General features: G+C 42.4%; 1 protein-coding gene across 1 annotated transcript; it reads right to left on the bottom strand.

Annotated features, from left to right (window-relative positions):
• Positions 1-10,873: 10,873 nt before the first annotated feature.
• LOC120051926 (transmembrane 4 L6 family member 1-like) lies at positions 10,874-14,316 on the bottom strand. The gene is made up of 4 exons (XM_038998807.1): positions 13,921-14,316; positions 12,990-13,061; positions 12,240-12,382; positions 10,874-11,918 (listed from the first exon to the last, which is right to left on the bottom strand). The coding sequence occupies exons 1-4, from the start codon at positions 14,095-14,097 to the stop codon at positions 11,720-11,722; spliced, it is 591 nt and encodes a 196-aa protein (XP_038854735.1). The 5' UTR covers positions 14,098-14,316; the 3' UTR covers positions 10,874-11,719.
• Positions 14,317-15,135: the final 819 nt, after the last annotated feature.

The raw sequence follows: 15,135 nt of genomic DNA on the forward strand, positions 1-15,135 counted from the left end.
TAGTTCTGAGAGAGATAACGAGAGAGTTGAGCAGAGATCGCACGCTCAAGTGTTTTGGAAATAAAAGGGATACAGGTCTATAGGTGACATCAGATGAGTCGAGTGTTGGTTTCTTGAGGAGGGGAGTGGCTCGGGCCATTTTGAAGTCAGCGGGGACACAGCCAGTGGTCAGGGATGAGTTGATGGGAGAAGGGCTCCAGAGATGATCTGGAAGAGGGGATGGGGTCGAGCGGGCAGGTTGTCGGCGGCCAGACCTCCCTAGTCGCAGGATTTCATCTGGAGAGCGAGGGGAGAACGAGTTCAGGGCGTAAGGTAATTCTGCGTGAGTGGGACTAGTGACTCAGTAGGCTGAGTGAATGAGGAGCGGATGTCGTCAACCTTTTCAAAATGCTTGACAATGTCGTCCGCAGATAAGGGGGAGGATTAAGGAGGGAGGAGAAGGTGGAAAAGAGTTCACTCGGGTTAGAAGCAGAAGCTTGAAATGTAGATTGATAGAAAGTGGCATTAGCAGCGTGAAGGAAGAAAAGAGGAGGAAGAGGAAGAGAAGGTGGAGGGCGTGAAAGGATGACAGGTCCTCCGGCAGTTTAGTTTTTCTCCATTTGGCTCAGCTGCCTGCAGCCCCGTTCTGCAAGCTCGCAATGAGTCACTCAGCCACGAAGCAGGAGGTTAAGTCCGAGCCGGGCCAGGATGAAAGGGGACAGTGTGAATCATAGGATGCAGAAAGGGAGGAGTGTAGGGTCAAATCAAGAAACAAAGTAGTGATCAGAGACCTGGAGGGGGTTTTCAGTGTGATTAGTAGGCAAACAGCCTCTAGTAAAGAGGAGGTGAAGCATATTGCCTGCCTTGTGAGTTGGAGGGGATTGGAAAAGGTTGAGGTCAAAAAGAAGCAAGGAGGGAAAGAAATGATTCGAAGGCAGATGTCGGGAGGTAGAAGTAACCAAGTACAAAGGACGGTGAGCCATCGTCAGGAAATGATAGTATCAAGGTGTCCAAGCTCATGGAGGAACACTCCAAAGGCACCAGGTGGGCGATAGATGACAATGTTAAGCTTGAATGGACAAGTGACAGCATGGAATTCAAATAAGGAGATGGACAGGTGAGAGGGAGAAAATAGAAAATCTCCAGTTAGGAGAAATTAGTGTGCTGCCACCGCGACGACCAGAAGCTCTTGGACTTTGAGAAAATGTAGTCAGATGAGAGAACAGCGAGAGTATCAGTGTTCTCTGAGTTGATCCACATCTCTGTCAGGGCCAAAAGGGACTGAAGGACAGCATAGGCTGAGATGAACTCTGCGTTCTCTGCAGCAGATTGTCAGTTCCAAACGCTGCCAGAGACCCGGAATTCCACATGGGTTGTATGCGCAGGGTACACTAAATTAGAAGGGTTGCAGCCAAGGGGTGGGGAGTGACTGTAAAGCCAACTGGGAGAGGAGTGAACAGATATAGAAAACACACACATAGTTGACAAAGCTACAAAAGAGCAAAAAGAGAATCAGAAAATAACTTGCTAAGATACTCAAGTGAGAGGGGCCTTCTATTTCCTTCCTCAAGCAACTCAGCAGAACTGTCTTTGTTTTCGGCGACAGTTAGAAACCAGGAGAGACTGAAGTAGTAACACAAATTGCTAATTGCCTAGTAGAGGTGAAGAGCATGCCTCCATTTACTAATTGCTGATTGCCTAGGAGAGGAGAGACCACTCCGCCTCCAATACAGCCACTGATTATCAAAACAAGTCACAAATTGCCCTGCCCCATAAATGCTGGTTGATGTGTCAACAATCATCAGCAATTTATGTGCAGTCAGCAGTGCACACATCAAGTAGGGTACAGGGAAGACAGGCAGCACTTAAGTTTAACTGACAGCCGTTTTGCACTGTTTCGCTATGACTTTAGTCATCAATCTAGCAAGAGGGCAATATTTTATCAATGTATTATTGTCCCCCCCCACCCCCACCTAGAAGCTATGACCTTTGGTTTTCGCCTGGAATTGTTTATTTATGTCTTAGGAAAAAAACACTTTTCAACCCATATGATCTAGTACAGAATAAAAGTATAATAAAACATATACAAATATGATGTTATGATAAAAAATATATATAAGCCATTTCATACTTTATAATATATCCATATATAGTTACAATCTGTTTTCGGAACATCTATCTACCCAACATATTTCACTTTCTATATTACTTTACCAAACATATGATGACATTAGTGATAGTAAAAATGTGTTAATGTCTAAATCAACATTTGTGCCATTTTAAACAGCGTGACTAGGGTTGTTTAACATAGAAGGGCTATGTAAAGGTCTCGATTTTGTCGTTCTGAGCGTATGCAATGTGTCTGCATCTGACGTAAAACAAATGTTTGACTTCCACACAAAATTACTTCATTATTTATTTTAGGTTTAAGGAAGTGTTTAGGTCACATTCTTTATTGTAGAGCAATGAAAGTTAAGTGTTTAGATCCGCCTGCTCGCTCCTTTGTCGTAAGGTTGCAGTATTTTGTTTTTGTATGTATTATTTCTTACACTGTTACCCCAGGAAATCTTAAGTCTTATTATATACAGCTGGGAAGAACTATTGGATTTAAACAATGCCACTTTATATAATGTTTACATACCCTACATTACTGATCTCATATGTATATACTGTACTCTATACCGTCTACTGCATCTTGCCTATGACGTTCGGCCATCGCTCATCCATATATTTATATGTACATATTCTTATTCATTCCTTTACACTTGTGTGTGTATAAGTTAGTTGTGAAATTGTTAGATTAGTTGTTAGATATTACTGCACGGTTGGAACTAGACGCACAAGCATTTCGCTGCACTCGCATTAACATCTGCTAACCATGTGTATGTGACCAATAACATTTTATTTGAATTTAATTTGAGGTTGCAGTGAAGTGATATAAATCTATACAGCCAGAAGAGGACTGGCCACCCCTCATAGCCTGGTTCCTCTCTAGGTTTCTTCCTAGGTTTTGGCCTTTCTAGGGAGTTTTTCCTAGCCACCGTGCTTCTACACCTGCATTACTAGCTGTTTGGGGTTTTAGGCTGGGTTTCTGTACAGCACTTCGAGATATTAGCTGATGTACGAAGGGCTATATAAAATAAAATAAAATTGATTGATTGATTGATATATGATATAAAGCCGACCACCAGAGGGAGGCAAATACAAGCTTCTTCGACAGAGATTCTTCACATGGTCCTAAAACGGTTTGGAAGGCTGTTGTCTTCTTACTTATAAAATGATGGGTAATAAGTAAAGTAAACATACAGAGTACAAAGTTTTTCTAGTGCTTGATTTATCGGGGACTGTCAGCTTAACTTCTCTAGGGTAGGGGGGGCAGCATTGGAATTTTGGATGAAAAGCGTTCCCAAATTAAACTGCCTGCTACTCAGCCATAAAAGCTAGAATATGCATATAATTAGTAGATTTGGATAGAAAACACTCTGAAGTTTCTAAACTGTTTGAATGATGTATGTGAGTATAACAGAACTCATATGGCAGGCAAAAACCTGAGAAAAAATCCAACCAGGAAATGGGAAATCTGAGGTTTGTAGTTTTTCAACTCTTTGCCTATCGAATACACAGTGTCTATGGGGTCATATTGCACTTCCTAAGGCTTCCAATAGAAGTCAACAGTCTTTAGAACCTTGTTTGATGCTTCTACTGTGAAGGAGGGGCGAATGAGAGGGAATGAGTCAGAGGTCTGCAAGAGAGCCACGAGCTGGCTACGCGCGTTCACGTGATAGTTAGCTTGCGTTCCATTGCATTTCTGAAGACAAAGGAATTCTCCAGTTGGAACATTATTGAAGATTTATGTTAAAAACATCCTAAAGATTGATTCTATACACCGTTTGACATGGTTCTACGGACTGTAACAGAACTTTTTGACTTTTCGTCTGCACCTAGTGATTGCTCGTCATGAGGTATTTGGACATAGGTATTTGGACATAAATGATGGACATTATCAAACAAAACAAACATTTATTGTGGAACTGGGATTCCTGAGAGTGCATTCTGATGAAGATCATCAAAGGTAAGTGAATATTTATAATGCTATTTCTGACTTATGTTGATTCCAACATGGCGGATATCTCTTTGGGTTGATTTGTCGTCTGAGCGCCGTACTCAGATTATTGCATGGTTTGCTTTTTCCGTAAAGTTTTTTTGAAATCTGACACAGCGGTTGCATTAAGGAGAAGTGGATCTAAAATTCCATGTATAACACTTTGTATTTTCATCAACATTTATGATGACTATTTCTGTAAATTGATGTGGCTCTCTGCAAAATCACCGGATGTTTTGGAACTACTGAACATAACGCGCCAATGTAAACTGAGATGTTTGGATATAAATATGAACTTTACCGAACAAAACATACATGTATTGTGTAACATGAAGTCATATGAGTGTCATCTGATGAAGATCATCAAAGGTTAGTGATTAATTTTATCTATATTTTAGCTTTTTGTGACTCCTCTCTTTGGCTGCGAAAATGGCTGTGTTTTTCTGTGAATAGGCACTCACTCACCTAACATAATCGTTTGGTTTGCTTTCGTCGTAAAGCCTATTTGAAATCGGACACTGTGGCTGGATTTACAACAAGTGTATCTTTAAAATGGTGTAAAATACATGTATGTTTGAGGAATTTTAATTATGGGATTTCTGTTGTTTTGAATTTGGCGCCCTGCAGTTTCACTGGCTGTTGACGAGGTGAGACGCTACCGTCCCACATACCCTAGAGAGGTTAATAATGTTTACATATCTGGCATTACTCTTCTCATATGTATATATTGTTTTCTATACTATTCTACGGTATGTCATTCACTTAATAATGTTTACGTATCTTGCAATACTCATCTCATATGTATATACTCTATTCTATACTATTCTACTGTATCTTATTCCGTTCCGCTCTGACATTGCTCATCCGTATGTATATAGTCTTAATTCGTTCCTACTTAGATTTGTGTGTATTGGGTATATGTTGTGTAATTTGTTAGATATTACTTGTTAGATATTACTGTACTGTCGGAGCTAGAAGCACAAGCATTTCGCTACACCCTCAATAACATCTGCTAATCACATGTATGTGACCAATAAAATTTGATTTGCTTTGGACAAAAGGAACACCTATGTGAGAATACTAGTCATTGACTGCAACTCAGCGTTCAACACCATGGTGCCCTCAAAGCTCATCACTAAGCTTAAACCCTGGGACTAAACACCTCCCTCTGTAACTGGGTCCTGGACTTCCTGAAGGGCGCCCCCAGGTGGTAAGGGTAGGTAACAACACATCTGCCACGCTGATTCTCAACACAGGGGCCCCTCAGGGGTGCATGCTCAGTTCCCTCCTGTACTCCCTGTTCACTCATGACTGCACGGCCAGGCAAGACTCCAACACCATCGTTAAGTTTGCCGACAACACAACAGTGGTAGGCCTGATCACTGACAACGACGAGACAGCCTTTAGGGAGGAGGTCAGAGACCTGACCGTGTGGTGCAAGGACAACAACCTCTCCCTCAAAGTGATCAAGACAAAGGAGATGATTGTGGACTACAGGAAAAGGAAGACCGATCACACCCCCATTCTCATCGACAGGGCTGTAGTGGAGCAGGTTGAGAACTTCAAGTTCCTTGGAGTCCACATCACCAACAAACTAACATGGTTCAAGCACACCAAGACAGTTGTGAAGAGGGCATGACAAAATCTATTCTCCCTCAGGAGACTGAAATTATTTGGCATGGGTCCTCAGATCCTCAAAAGGTTTTACAGCTGCACCATCGAGAGCATCCTGTCGGGTTGCATCACTACCAGGTATGGCAACTGCACGGCCTCCGACCGCAAGGCACTACAGAGGGTAGTGCGTACTGCCCAGTACATCACCGGGGCCAAGCTTCCTGCAATCCAGGACCTCTATACCAAGCGGTGTCAGAGGAAGTCCGTAAAAGTTGTCAAAGACTCCAGCCACCCTAGTCATAGACTGTTCTCTCTGCTACCGCACGTCAAGCAGTACCGGAGAGCCAAGTCTTATCTATCATAGTCACTTTAATAACTCTACCTACATGTACATATTACCTCAATTAACCGGTGCCCCCGCACATTGACTCTGTACCGGTACCCCCTGTATATAGCCTCGCTATTGTTATTTTACTGCTGCTCTTTAATTATTTGTTATTTTTATTTGTTACTTTTTTTGTATTTTCTTAGAACTGCATTGTTGGTTAAGGGCTTGTAAGTAAGCATTTCACTGTAAGGTCTACCTATTCGGCGCATGTGACAAATAAAATTTGGTTTGATTATCCATTCACCTACTCTGCGTTTCACAAAGACCGGCGATCTGACTGTAAGGCGCTACAGAGGGTAGTGCGAACGGCCCAGTACATCACTGGGGCCAAGCTTCCTGCCATCCAGGACCCATATAATAGGCGGTGTCAGAGGAAAGCCCATAAAATTGTGAGAGACTCCAGTCACCCAAGTTATAGACTGTTTTCTCTGCTACCGCATGGCAAGCGGTACCGGAACGCCAAGTCTAGGACCAAAAGGCTCCTCAACAGCTTCTACCCACAAGCCAATTCATAAAAATCGCCACCGGACAATTTACATTGACACCCCCCCCCACTTTTGTACACTGCTGCTACTCACTGTTTGTTTGTTACCTATGCATAGTCACTTCGCCCCCACCTACATGTACAGATTACCTCAACTAGCCTGTATCCTCACACACTGACTCGGTACCGGTGCCCCCTGTATATAGCCTCGTTATTGTTATTCTTATTGTGTTACTTTTTATTATTACTTTTTATTTTAGCCTACTTGGTAAATATTTTCTTCTTGAACTGCACTGTTGGTTAAGGGCTTGTAAGTAAGCATTTCGCGGTGAAGTCTACACTTGTTGTATTTGGCGCATGTGGCAAATAAAGTTTGATTTGATTTTGATTTGATGAGGAGAGGGAAGTTGACGGCCAGCAATTATGGAGCAGTGGTTACTCCGTCGCTGCTAAAAATGGTCCTCAAATCACAGTCGTTGGATCGGGTGTTGTCTGTAAAGTGGGGCACATAACTAAGAAGAGGGCATCAAGACATTCAAATGGCTACAGGGAAGGATGTGCAGGAGTCAGTGCTTTGGGTCAGGCATCCTGGGTGCCTTACCGGATGGTCTGGTGTGCACTACAGCAGTGGTGGAGGTCAAGTGTCCCTATGGTGCAAGGGACCTTACCATTGAAGAGGCAGGGAAGTCGAAGGATTTCTATATCAAGGAGCGAGGGTCTTACAGCTTCCGTGAAGAGCATCCTCACACACAAACAATAGGCTCCTAGAATAGATTATATTACATTCAAGTTTTGCTCAAAGCAGCCAACTAAAGTAATGTAGTTAACATAAGTTCAATCACAAAGGCTGGTCTGAGTGCATCTCCTCAGTTTCATTCAGTAGTACAACACAATTCACATTGCATTTTATCATGGGCACAGTGGGAATTTATATTGGTGATGTTTAAATGATGTCTTACCCCCAGAGTGAGAGGGTGAGAGAGCAGATCTCCTTGCTGAGGGTGGTGTTGATCATGCACTGCTTCTCGTGGGGTGAGCCTGATGTTCCGCTTGTCACTCCTCATGTCTAAAACATGGGTAAAAGGGGACATAAAGTCGAAATGTCGATGCATCTGCATATTCTATGTTTTACACCATATTGTATCATATTTGATGAGTTACTGACCTGTCCATCCACAGGCTCGATGTGCTGTGGTCTCCACAAGTGAACGCTCGCGCTCTGTTCACACTGGCACAGGATGTCCATGCACAGAATTGTCTGAGGGATGCACTTCTGTTGGACTGGAAAACAAAGAGACATTTAGTCAGTGGTAGTTCTTTTTCAAAGCTGTAATTCCATCTTTATCTGAACAGAAAACATATTGTTTATCATAACACAAACACACCTTGGACAATGTAACAAGTGGTCCCTCAACACCCAATCTTAAGTCATGAGAACCATACACAAACACGACAAACATAATGCGCAGATAAATCTACAAATTCATTGTTGTATCACATTTCAAAAGTTACTGACTTGTCCATCCACAGGGTCACGTCCCCCACCACCCGCCAACCCCTCTTTTACGCTACTGCTACTCTCTGTTCATCATATATGCATAGTCACTTTAACCATATCTACATGTACATACTACCTCAATCAGCCCGACTAACCGGTGTCTGCATGTAGCCTCGCTACTTTTCTAGCCTCGCTACTATATATAGCCTGGCTACTGTTATTTTTCACTGTCTCTTTACTGTTGTTTTTATTTCTTTACTTACCTATTGTTCACCTAATACCTTTTTTTGCACTATTGGTTAGAGCCTGTAAGTAAGTATTTCACTGTAAGGTCTACACCTGTTGTATTCGATGCACGTGACAAATAAACTTTGATTTGATTTGGTGGGCTAACGCTAACTAGCATGTCACCACGTGAAAAAGTAGCTGGCTAGCTCACTGAACTTGTCAATAAAAAGGTCACAGTCGTTATGCTAGCCTATACTGGTTTTCTTTTTACTTGTAAGGAAGGTAACGTGTGTTGTATACTTAACCACAGTTGGTGGTTATCTAACAAGTTTTCATACGCACCTAGCTAACCACAGTCATTTTTGGAGGGTGATTGCAGGCGAATGTGGTTATCAAAATGTCATGCCAGGGTAAGCCTACACTGATATAGTTCTAAAATCCCTGACGCAAAAATGAATAGAGAAAAAACAATTGAAACCATTTCTGTGTTTTACCATTAGATTTGATGGGTATTATGACTCATACTGTTGTACTCAGTTGTTTATATTATCTGTGGGGTTTAGTTAATGGGTAGATAACAATACAAATAATTTTGATATTGTTTGTAATTATTTTACCCTATTTTCTTCTAACATGAAATCCAAATCTGGTTGACTGACATTCTTCCCAGCCTCCAATAGATAAAATGTTCCTAGTAGCTAGTGTTTGTGTTCTAAGTTTGATAATTTTACCATAAAATGCACAATTATTTATCTATCTGCTGGACTACACGGGCAATTCTGTGTTCAAATAATTCCTTACACATTCGTGTTATAATTTCCCAAAACATGACAGGTAAATTAGAGCTGTACTTAATTACTCATCTTCCTTCAGCGTTTTGATGAGGATTGTTTTCCCCAGCTGGACCATAATCCCACTGGATCTCCTTAATTCCAATGAAATATTCCTGTGTGATACAGGACACAGTAGTGGCACATCCCAGTAGAAGGAAGAGGATCGCTGGAGAGCTGCCATTTTGGCACAGTCAGTCAGAAAACTTTTGGACAGACACACAGCCTATAGATACTGGGGTGATGGGTCCACACAGCCAATCACAGACAGGAAGTGTGACCTCATTGACTTTCATGCAAACACAAAGTGAGACCCCCACACACAAACATCCACAGACCTCTGACCTTTGACCTGGGGATAAAGTCATTACCTATTTACCCCAAACGTTATGTAGTAACATTGTCTATTTTGCTGCTGCACGCACGCACGCACACACACACACACACAGGCCACCGTGTACATCATTCTACCCTTTGTTACTTTGTCTAACCATATCCACAAAGGAAGCTTTATTGTTATCCCACTCCTCTTCAATAGCTGTGCGAAGTTGCTGGATATTGGCAGGAACTGGAACACGGTGTCGTACACATCGATCCAGAGCATGCTAAACATGCTCAATGGGTAACATGTCTGGTGAGTATGCAGGCCATGGAAGAACTGGGACATTTTCATCTTCCAGGAGTTGTGTACAGATCCTTGCGACATACGGTTATCATGCTGAAACATGAGGCGATGACGGTGGATGAATGGCATGACAATGGGCCTCAGGATCTCGTCACGGTATCTCTGTGCATTAAAATTTCCATTGATAAAATACAATGTGTTCGTTGTCAATGTTATGCCTGCCCATAACATAACTCCACCGCCACCATGAGGCACACTGTTCAAAACGTTGACATCAGCAAACCACTCAACACCAAACACGCAGTTTGCCATCTGCCTCGGTACAATTGAAACCAGGATTCTTCTGTGAAGAGCCATTCTCAAACGTGCCAGTGGCCATCGAAGGTGAGCATTTGCCCACTGAAGTCGGTTACAACGCCGAACTGCAGTCAGGTCAAGACCCTGGAGAGGACGACGAGCAAGCAGAAGAGCTTCCCTGAGACGTTTCTGGCAGTTTGTGCAAAAATGTTTCAGTTGTGCAAACCCACAGTTTCATCAGCTGTCCGGGAGGCTGGTCTCAGACAATCCCGCAGGTGAAGAAGCCGGATGTGGAGGTCCTGGGCTGGCCTCGTTACACCTGGTCTGCGATTGTGAGGCCAGTTGGACTTACTGTCAAATGCTCTAAAACGATGTTGGAGGTGGCTTATGGTAGAGAAATTAACATTCAGTTCTCTGGCAACAGCTCTGGTGGACATTTCTGCAGTCAGCATGCCAATTGCACTCTCCCTAAAACCTTGAGACATCTCTGGCATTGTGTTGTGTAACAAAACTGCACAATTTAGTGGCATTTTATTGTCCAAAGCACAAGATGCACCTGTGTAATGATCATGCTGTTTAATTATCTTCTTGATGTGCCACACTTGTCAGGTTGATGGATTGTCTTGGCAAAGGAGAAATGCTGATTAACATAGATGAAAACAAATTTGTTGCCAAAATCTGAGATAAATAAGCTTTTTGTGCATATGGAACATTTCTGGGATCTTTTATTTCAGCTCATGAAACATGGGACCAACACTTTACATGTGGCGTTTTTATTTTTGTTCAGTATATTTAGGTTTTCAATAAACATTAGAGACAAAATATAATTGACATGTTTTCAACAATCTAAGCCAACCCTGTTTGTTTTGCCCCATAGTTGCGCACGTGTCAGTTTTGTTGCTAACCAACCAACCCGTTAACCCGTATCAAAGTATACAGCGTTGACAAATGTATGTTTACAAAAAATTATAATCAGAACAATTAAAATGGAAAATACGTATTTAGTTAAGGCAGCACAAACACTAAAATATATGACAAATGCACTAAATATATAAAATGGCCTTAACAATTTAGCATCTGCGAGACAACAATTTTCAGAAAATGAAAACAGTAATACAAAAGACAAAACTCTCATACAAAAAAATATATACTTTTGTGCTTTAGTAAAATGTAGACTTAAGACATAAAAAATACTACAGTTCCGGTCTGTATTATACACACATTCATTCAGTGTATTTCTAATACAGTGCTTTGAAATGAATACTATAAATTAACTGAACTTTCAGACAGGTATCTCTCCCTCATACAGGGATGAGACAGCATTCGCTTATTAATCACACTTTCTGATTAGAAACTGGCCCAGGGACTATGTAGGATACGAGGAGAGGAAGTTGGACTATTGAGATGCGCCCCCAGGAGTGTTTGGAAAGCAATGTTAAACAGATGGCATTGTACACGCTCCTGGCGTGTATCGTATGTGTGTGCATGTGTCTTATGTGTCATATCATGTGTATGCACATCAATCTTATGTTATATGCATGCGTGTGTATGTATAATTTACATGTGTGTGTGTCAAATTTTGTGTGTGTGTGCAGGTGTCTGTGTGTGTGTGTCTCTGCGTGTGTGTGTGTGTGTCTCTGCGTGTGTGTGTGTGTGTCTCATCTATGTGTGTGTTTAGGCATTGAGGGTGTAGTCCTGCTTGTAGCAGCAGGGTCTGCAGACAGCTGTCACCAGCCCATTGATGACCTGCAGGACACATATGATGAACTCCAGCCCACTGAGGCCCAGCAGGATAGACATCAGGGTCACGTTCCACTCTACAACGCTGACAGGCTGCAGGCACTTAGACCACGTGTCCTTCTCCATTAGGTACCTGTGGACAGACACAGAAAGAGGGAAATTCAATTAAAGTTGTGTATATTGCCGTCTGTATTGCAGTTTGATATTAAATAGGGTTAAGAAGCTGTGACTCACTCGACAGGATGTTATTTCATAACGCACACACACACACAATAGGTAATGGACACACACACACACAACAGAAAATTAACTCCAAATCAAAAACAGAACAACACAGACACACACACTCACAGAGGATTTGTTTCAAATGCATTTTGGCACCTAAAAGAAACCTACATAGCTAGAATATTTCCAGAACAATTAGCATTTCCTGTGAGAAGAGGGTGAAACTAACCTTCCTCCCTCATTGGCGAAGGGATAAGACCATCCCAGAGCAGTGAAGCACTGAGGTCCCTCCAACATGGCCATGGCTGAGATGATGAAACAGTATCCCGAGCCGGCCAGACCCACTAGAGCTGCCATTACCGACCCACACATCTATATAATACACATACTGTACATTAGTATATAAATATACACACTCACAAACTCTCTATCCTTAAAAAAAAAACTCTCTCACACACACACGGTTCAAGCCTGCCTGTTAATCCCAGATCAACAGCATAACAATCCCCCTGGGAGTAGTGTGTGGTTGTGTGAGGAGAAATGTTGGCTTATCACTGTTACAAACCGGTTTATACACAGATAAGGTTCAGCTCCTCTCCCTGGCCCAGACGCTTTGTACTCCCTGATGGTGAAGCCTCCTTCACATATCCTTCACATAGTGTACCCCCTAATAGTGTTACAATGGCCCCTTTGTATGATTAGCTAGGCATAGCCTACCTTTCATGAGTCTTAGCTTAGCATAGTCCCTCACAGTGTTAGAATAGTCCTTTGTACCATCTGTACTTTTATTAATAGGATCAAAGCCTTGTGTAACAAACCAAATAACATCCACTAACCTACTTTGACGGTTTACAACAAAAACAAACAAAAAAACCTGAGCTGAAGAACACATCAAGGCGGACCTGTCACCGTTGCTTTTTGCACAGTAATAGAATCACTGGCTGAAATCACAATAAGTAACCAAAGCATCAGTCCTCACCATGAAGCTTTCATTCCAACAGCAGCCTGTACACTTCCCCAGGCTGATGAACACTCCAGCAGGCAGGAACATCTACAGAGACACACAATTCGGGAGATCTCAGGGTCTGTCACAGTATGACATTTCAGTGTATACCATCTATATAAAACAATATCCTCGAGACTGCTATGTGTTGATTTTAGTTACGTTGAGTGCATCTAAAGTGTCAGTCTTGCCCAGTATCTCACTGTGAAATGTGGACCACAATGTAAATAAGCCTACAGGCATTATCGTGTTTTTATCTTCAATAATTTGTTGTGTGTGCGATGTTAAATGCGAACATTGAATTATCTAATCAATCCGATCAATCAAGAGCTCTGTGGTTGTAGCACTGTACTGTACAACCATCGCTGAATAACAAAAATATGGTCCGTAGAGCATTTTCATAAAATGGTGGCTAATTCCTACAATGGGTTTCTGGAAAAATCCTCCAAAAGAAGAAAGTAAAACTCCTGGGGTAGCATGTCGGAGGAAGAGCTGACAACCGTTTTCCTTTGTCTCCTATAGTATCTCCACAGTAAGGAAAACAGCCATGAGGCAAGTCCCCATTATCCGAAAGGTAAACACACACACATACAGGATACAGATTAGCCACACACTCAAACTGCCCTCTTACAAAAACAGCACAAGATAAATTCATTGTCAGTGTTTGCACCTGTGTCAGATTACCACCTGTTATTATCAGAAAGGAAATACAAGACCAAAATAATATATATACACAAGACTAACTGTTACAAGACCAACTGGTTTGACCCTGAAAGTTCTCTTTATATTTATATTTTAATCTACCATTCATTCCCTGAACAGCCTGTAAATCTGACCCATAAACCATCAACTCGATAATACTACTGTAGCCTGTGTAGTAGCAATAGAGTAACATATAGCTACTCACCAACACACCTCCCCCTCCGATTCCCATCATGAACCAGATCAGCCTGGACAGTCTCTCCTGTTGGACATACTGGATCTCTCCTCCAGGGAAGAACAGCAGGATGTTGGCCATGATACAGCACACAGCCAGGGGCAGAAGGGCAAAGCCCAACGACCGCGCAAAACCTATGGAGCACATCTGCCCTACCACACAGGATGAGGAGGAATGGAGAGAAGTAGAGGTGTGGAGCACCAGAGAGGAGTGGAGCGGTATCACCAGGGGGAGAGGAATGGAGAGTAACAATGGAGAGAGAGAGAAAGAGAGAGAGAGAGAGATGAAGGTCTGGGGTCTGTTCACAGCTTTAATCAAGGAAGGAAACTGAATGGTTTACCTAGTGTGTAGGGTTTTAGCTAAACCCTCCACCTCCTGCCAGTCACACTGAGGCTGATCACGCAACCAGTTCCGTTTTACGGCGAGGGGCTGAGTGGAGGGGTTGCCACAGGAAGAGTGAGAGGTGAGTGTCTTGAGCCCTAACCAATCCCTCAGGGCCTGCAAGTGATTCAGCAAGAAAAACGGTGACAAATCCCTCAGGAACTGGGAGGGGTGATGAGAAAGAAAGAGAGAGTGGGGAGGGACAGAAAGAGAGGGCGCGAGTAAGAAAGACAGACACATACACATAGTGATAGAGAGTATGTGTGTCTATTTTCCACACCCACCCCAATCTGAGAGGCAGAGGTAGTTGGGCTGGGCAGCTGGGCCCCAGACTGCATTCAAAACCTGCTACTTCAGAGACAAAAGAGTCTCTTTCCATGTTTTGTGAAAAATCTGCACAAAAATGTTCTAGATTACGCTGCACTCAACATCCACCCTTCCTTATGAGCCTACTCCCCTACGGCAGGGGCAGCAAACAACCTGGCAACGTTAACCAATAAGTCAACTGACCATCACAAAGAATGTACAGTGCATTCAGACCCCTTGACTTTTACCACATTTTGTTACGTTACAGCCTTATTCTAAAATGGATCAAATCAAATCAAATCTACATCAATGTACACACAATACCCCATAATGACAATGTGAAAGTTTTTTAGAAATGTTCGCAAATGTATTAGACATTAACAACAGAAAAATCTACAAAAGTATTCAGACTCGTTAATATGAGACTTGAAATTGAGCTCAGGTGCATCCTGTTTCCATTGATCATCCTTGAGATGTTTATACAACTTGGTTAGAGTC

Source organism: Salvelinus namaycush, chromosome 8 (genome assembly GCF_016432855.1).
Source record: "Salvelinus namaycush isolate Seneca chromosome 8, SaNama_1.0, whole genome shotgun sequence".
Classification (NCBI taxonomy): domain Eukaryota; kingdom Metazoa; phylum Chordata; class Actinopteri; order Salmoniformes; family Salmonidae; genus Salvelinus; species Salvelinus namaycush.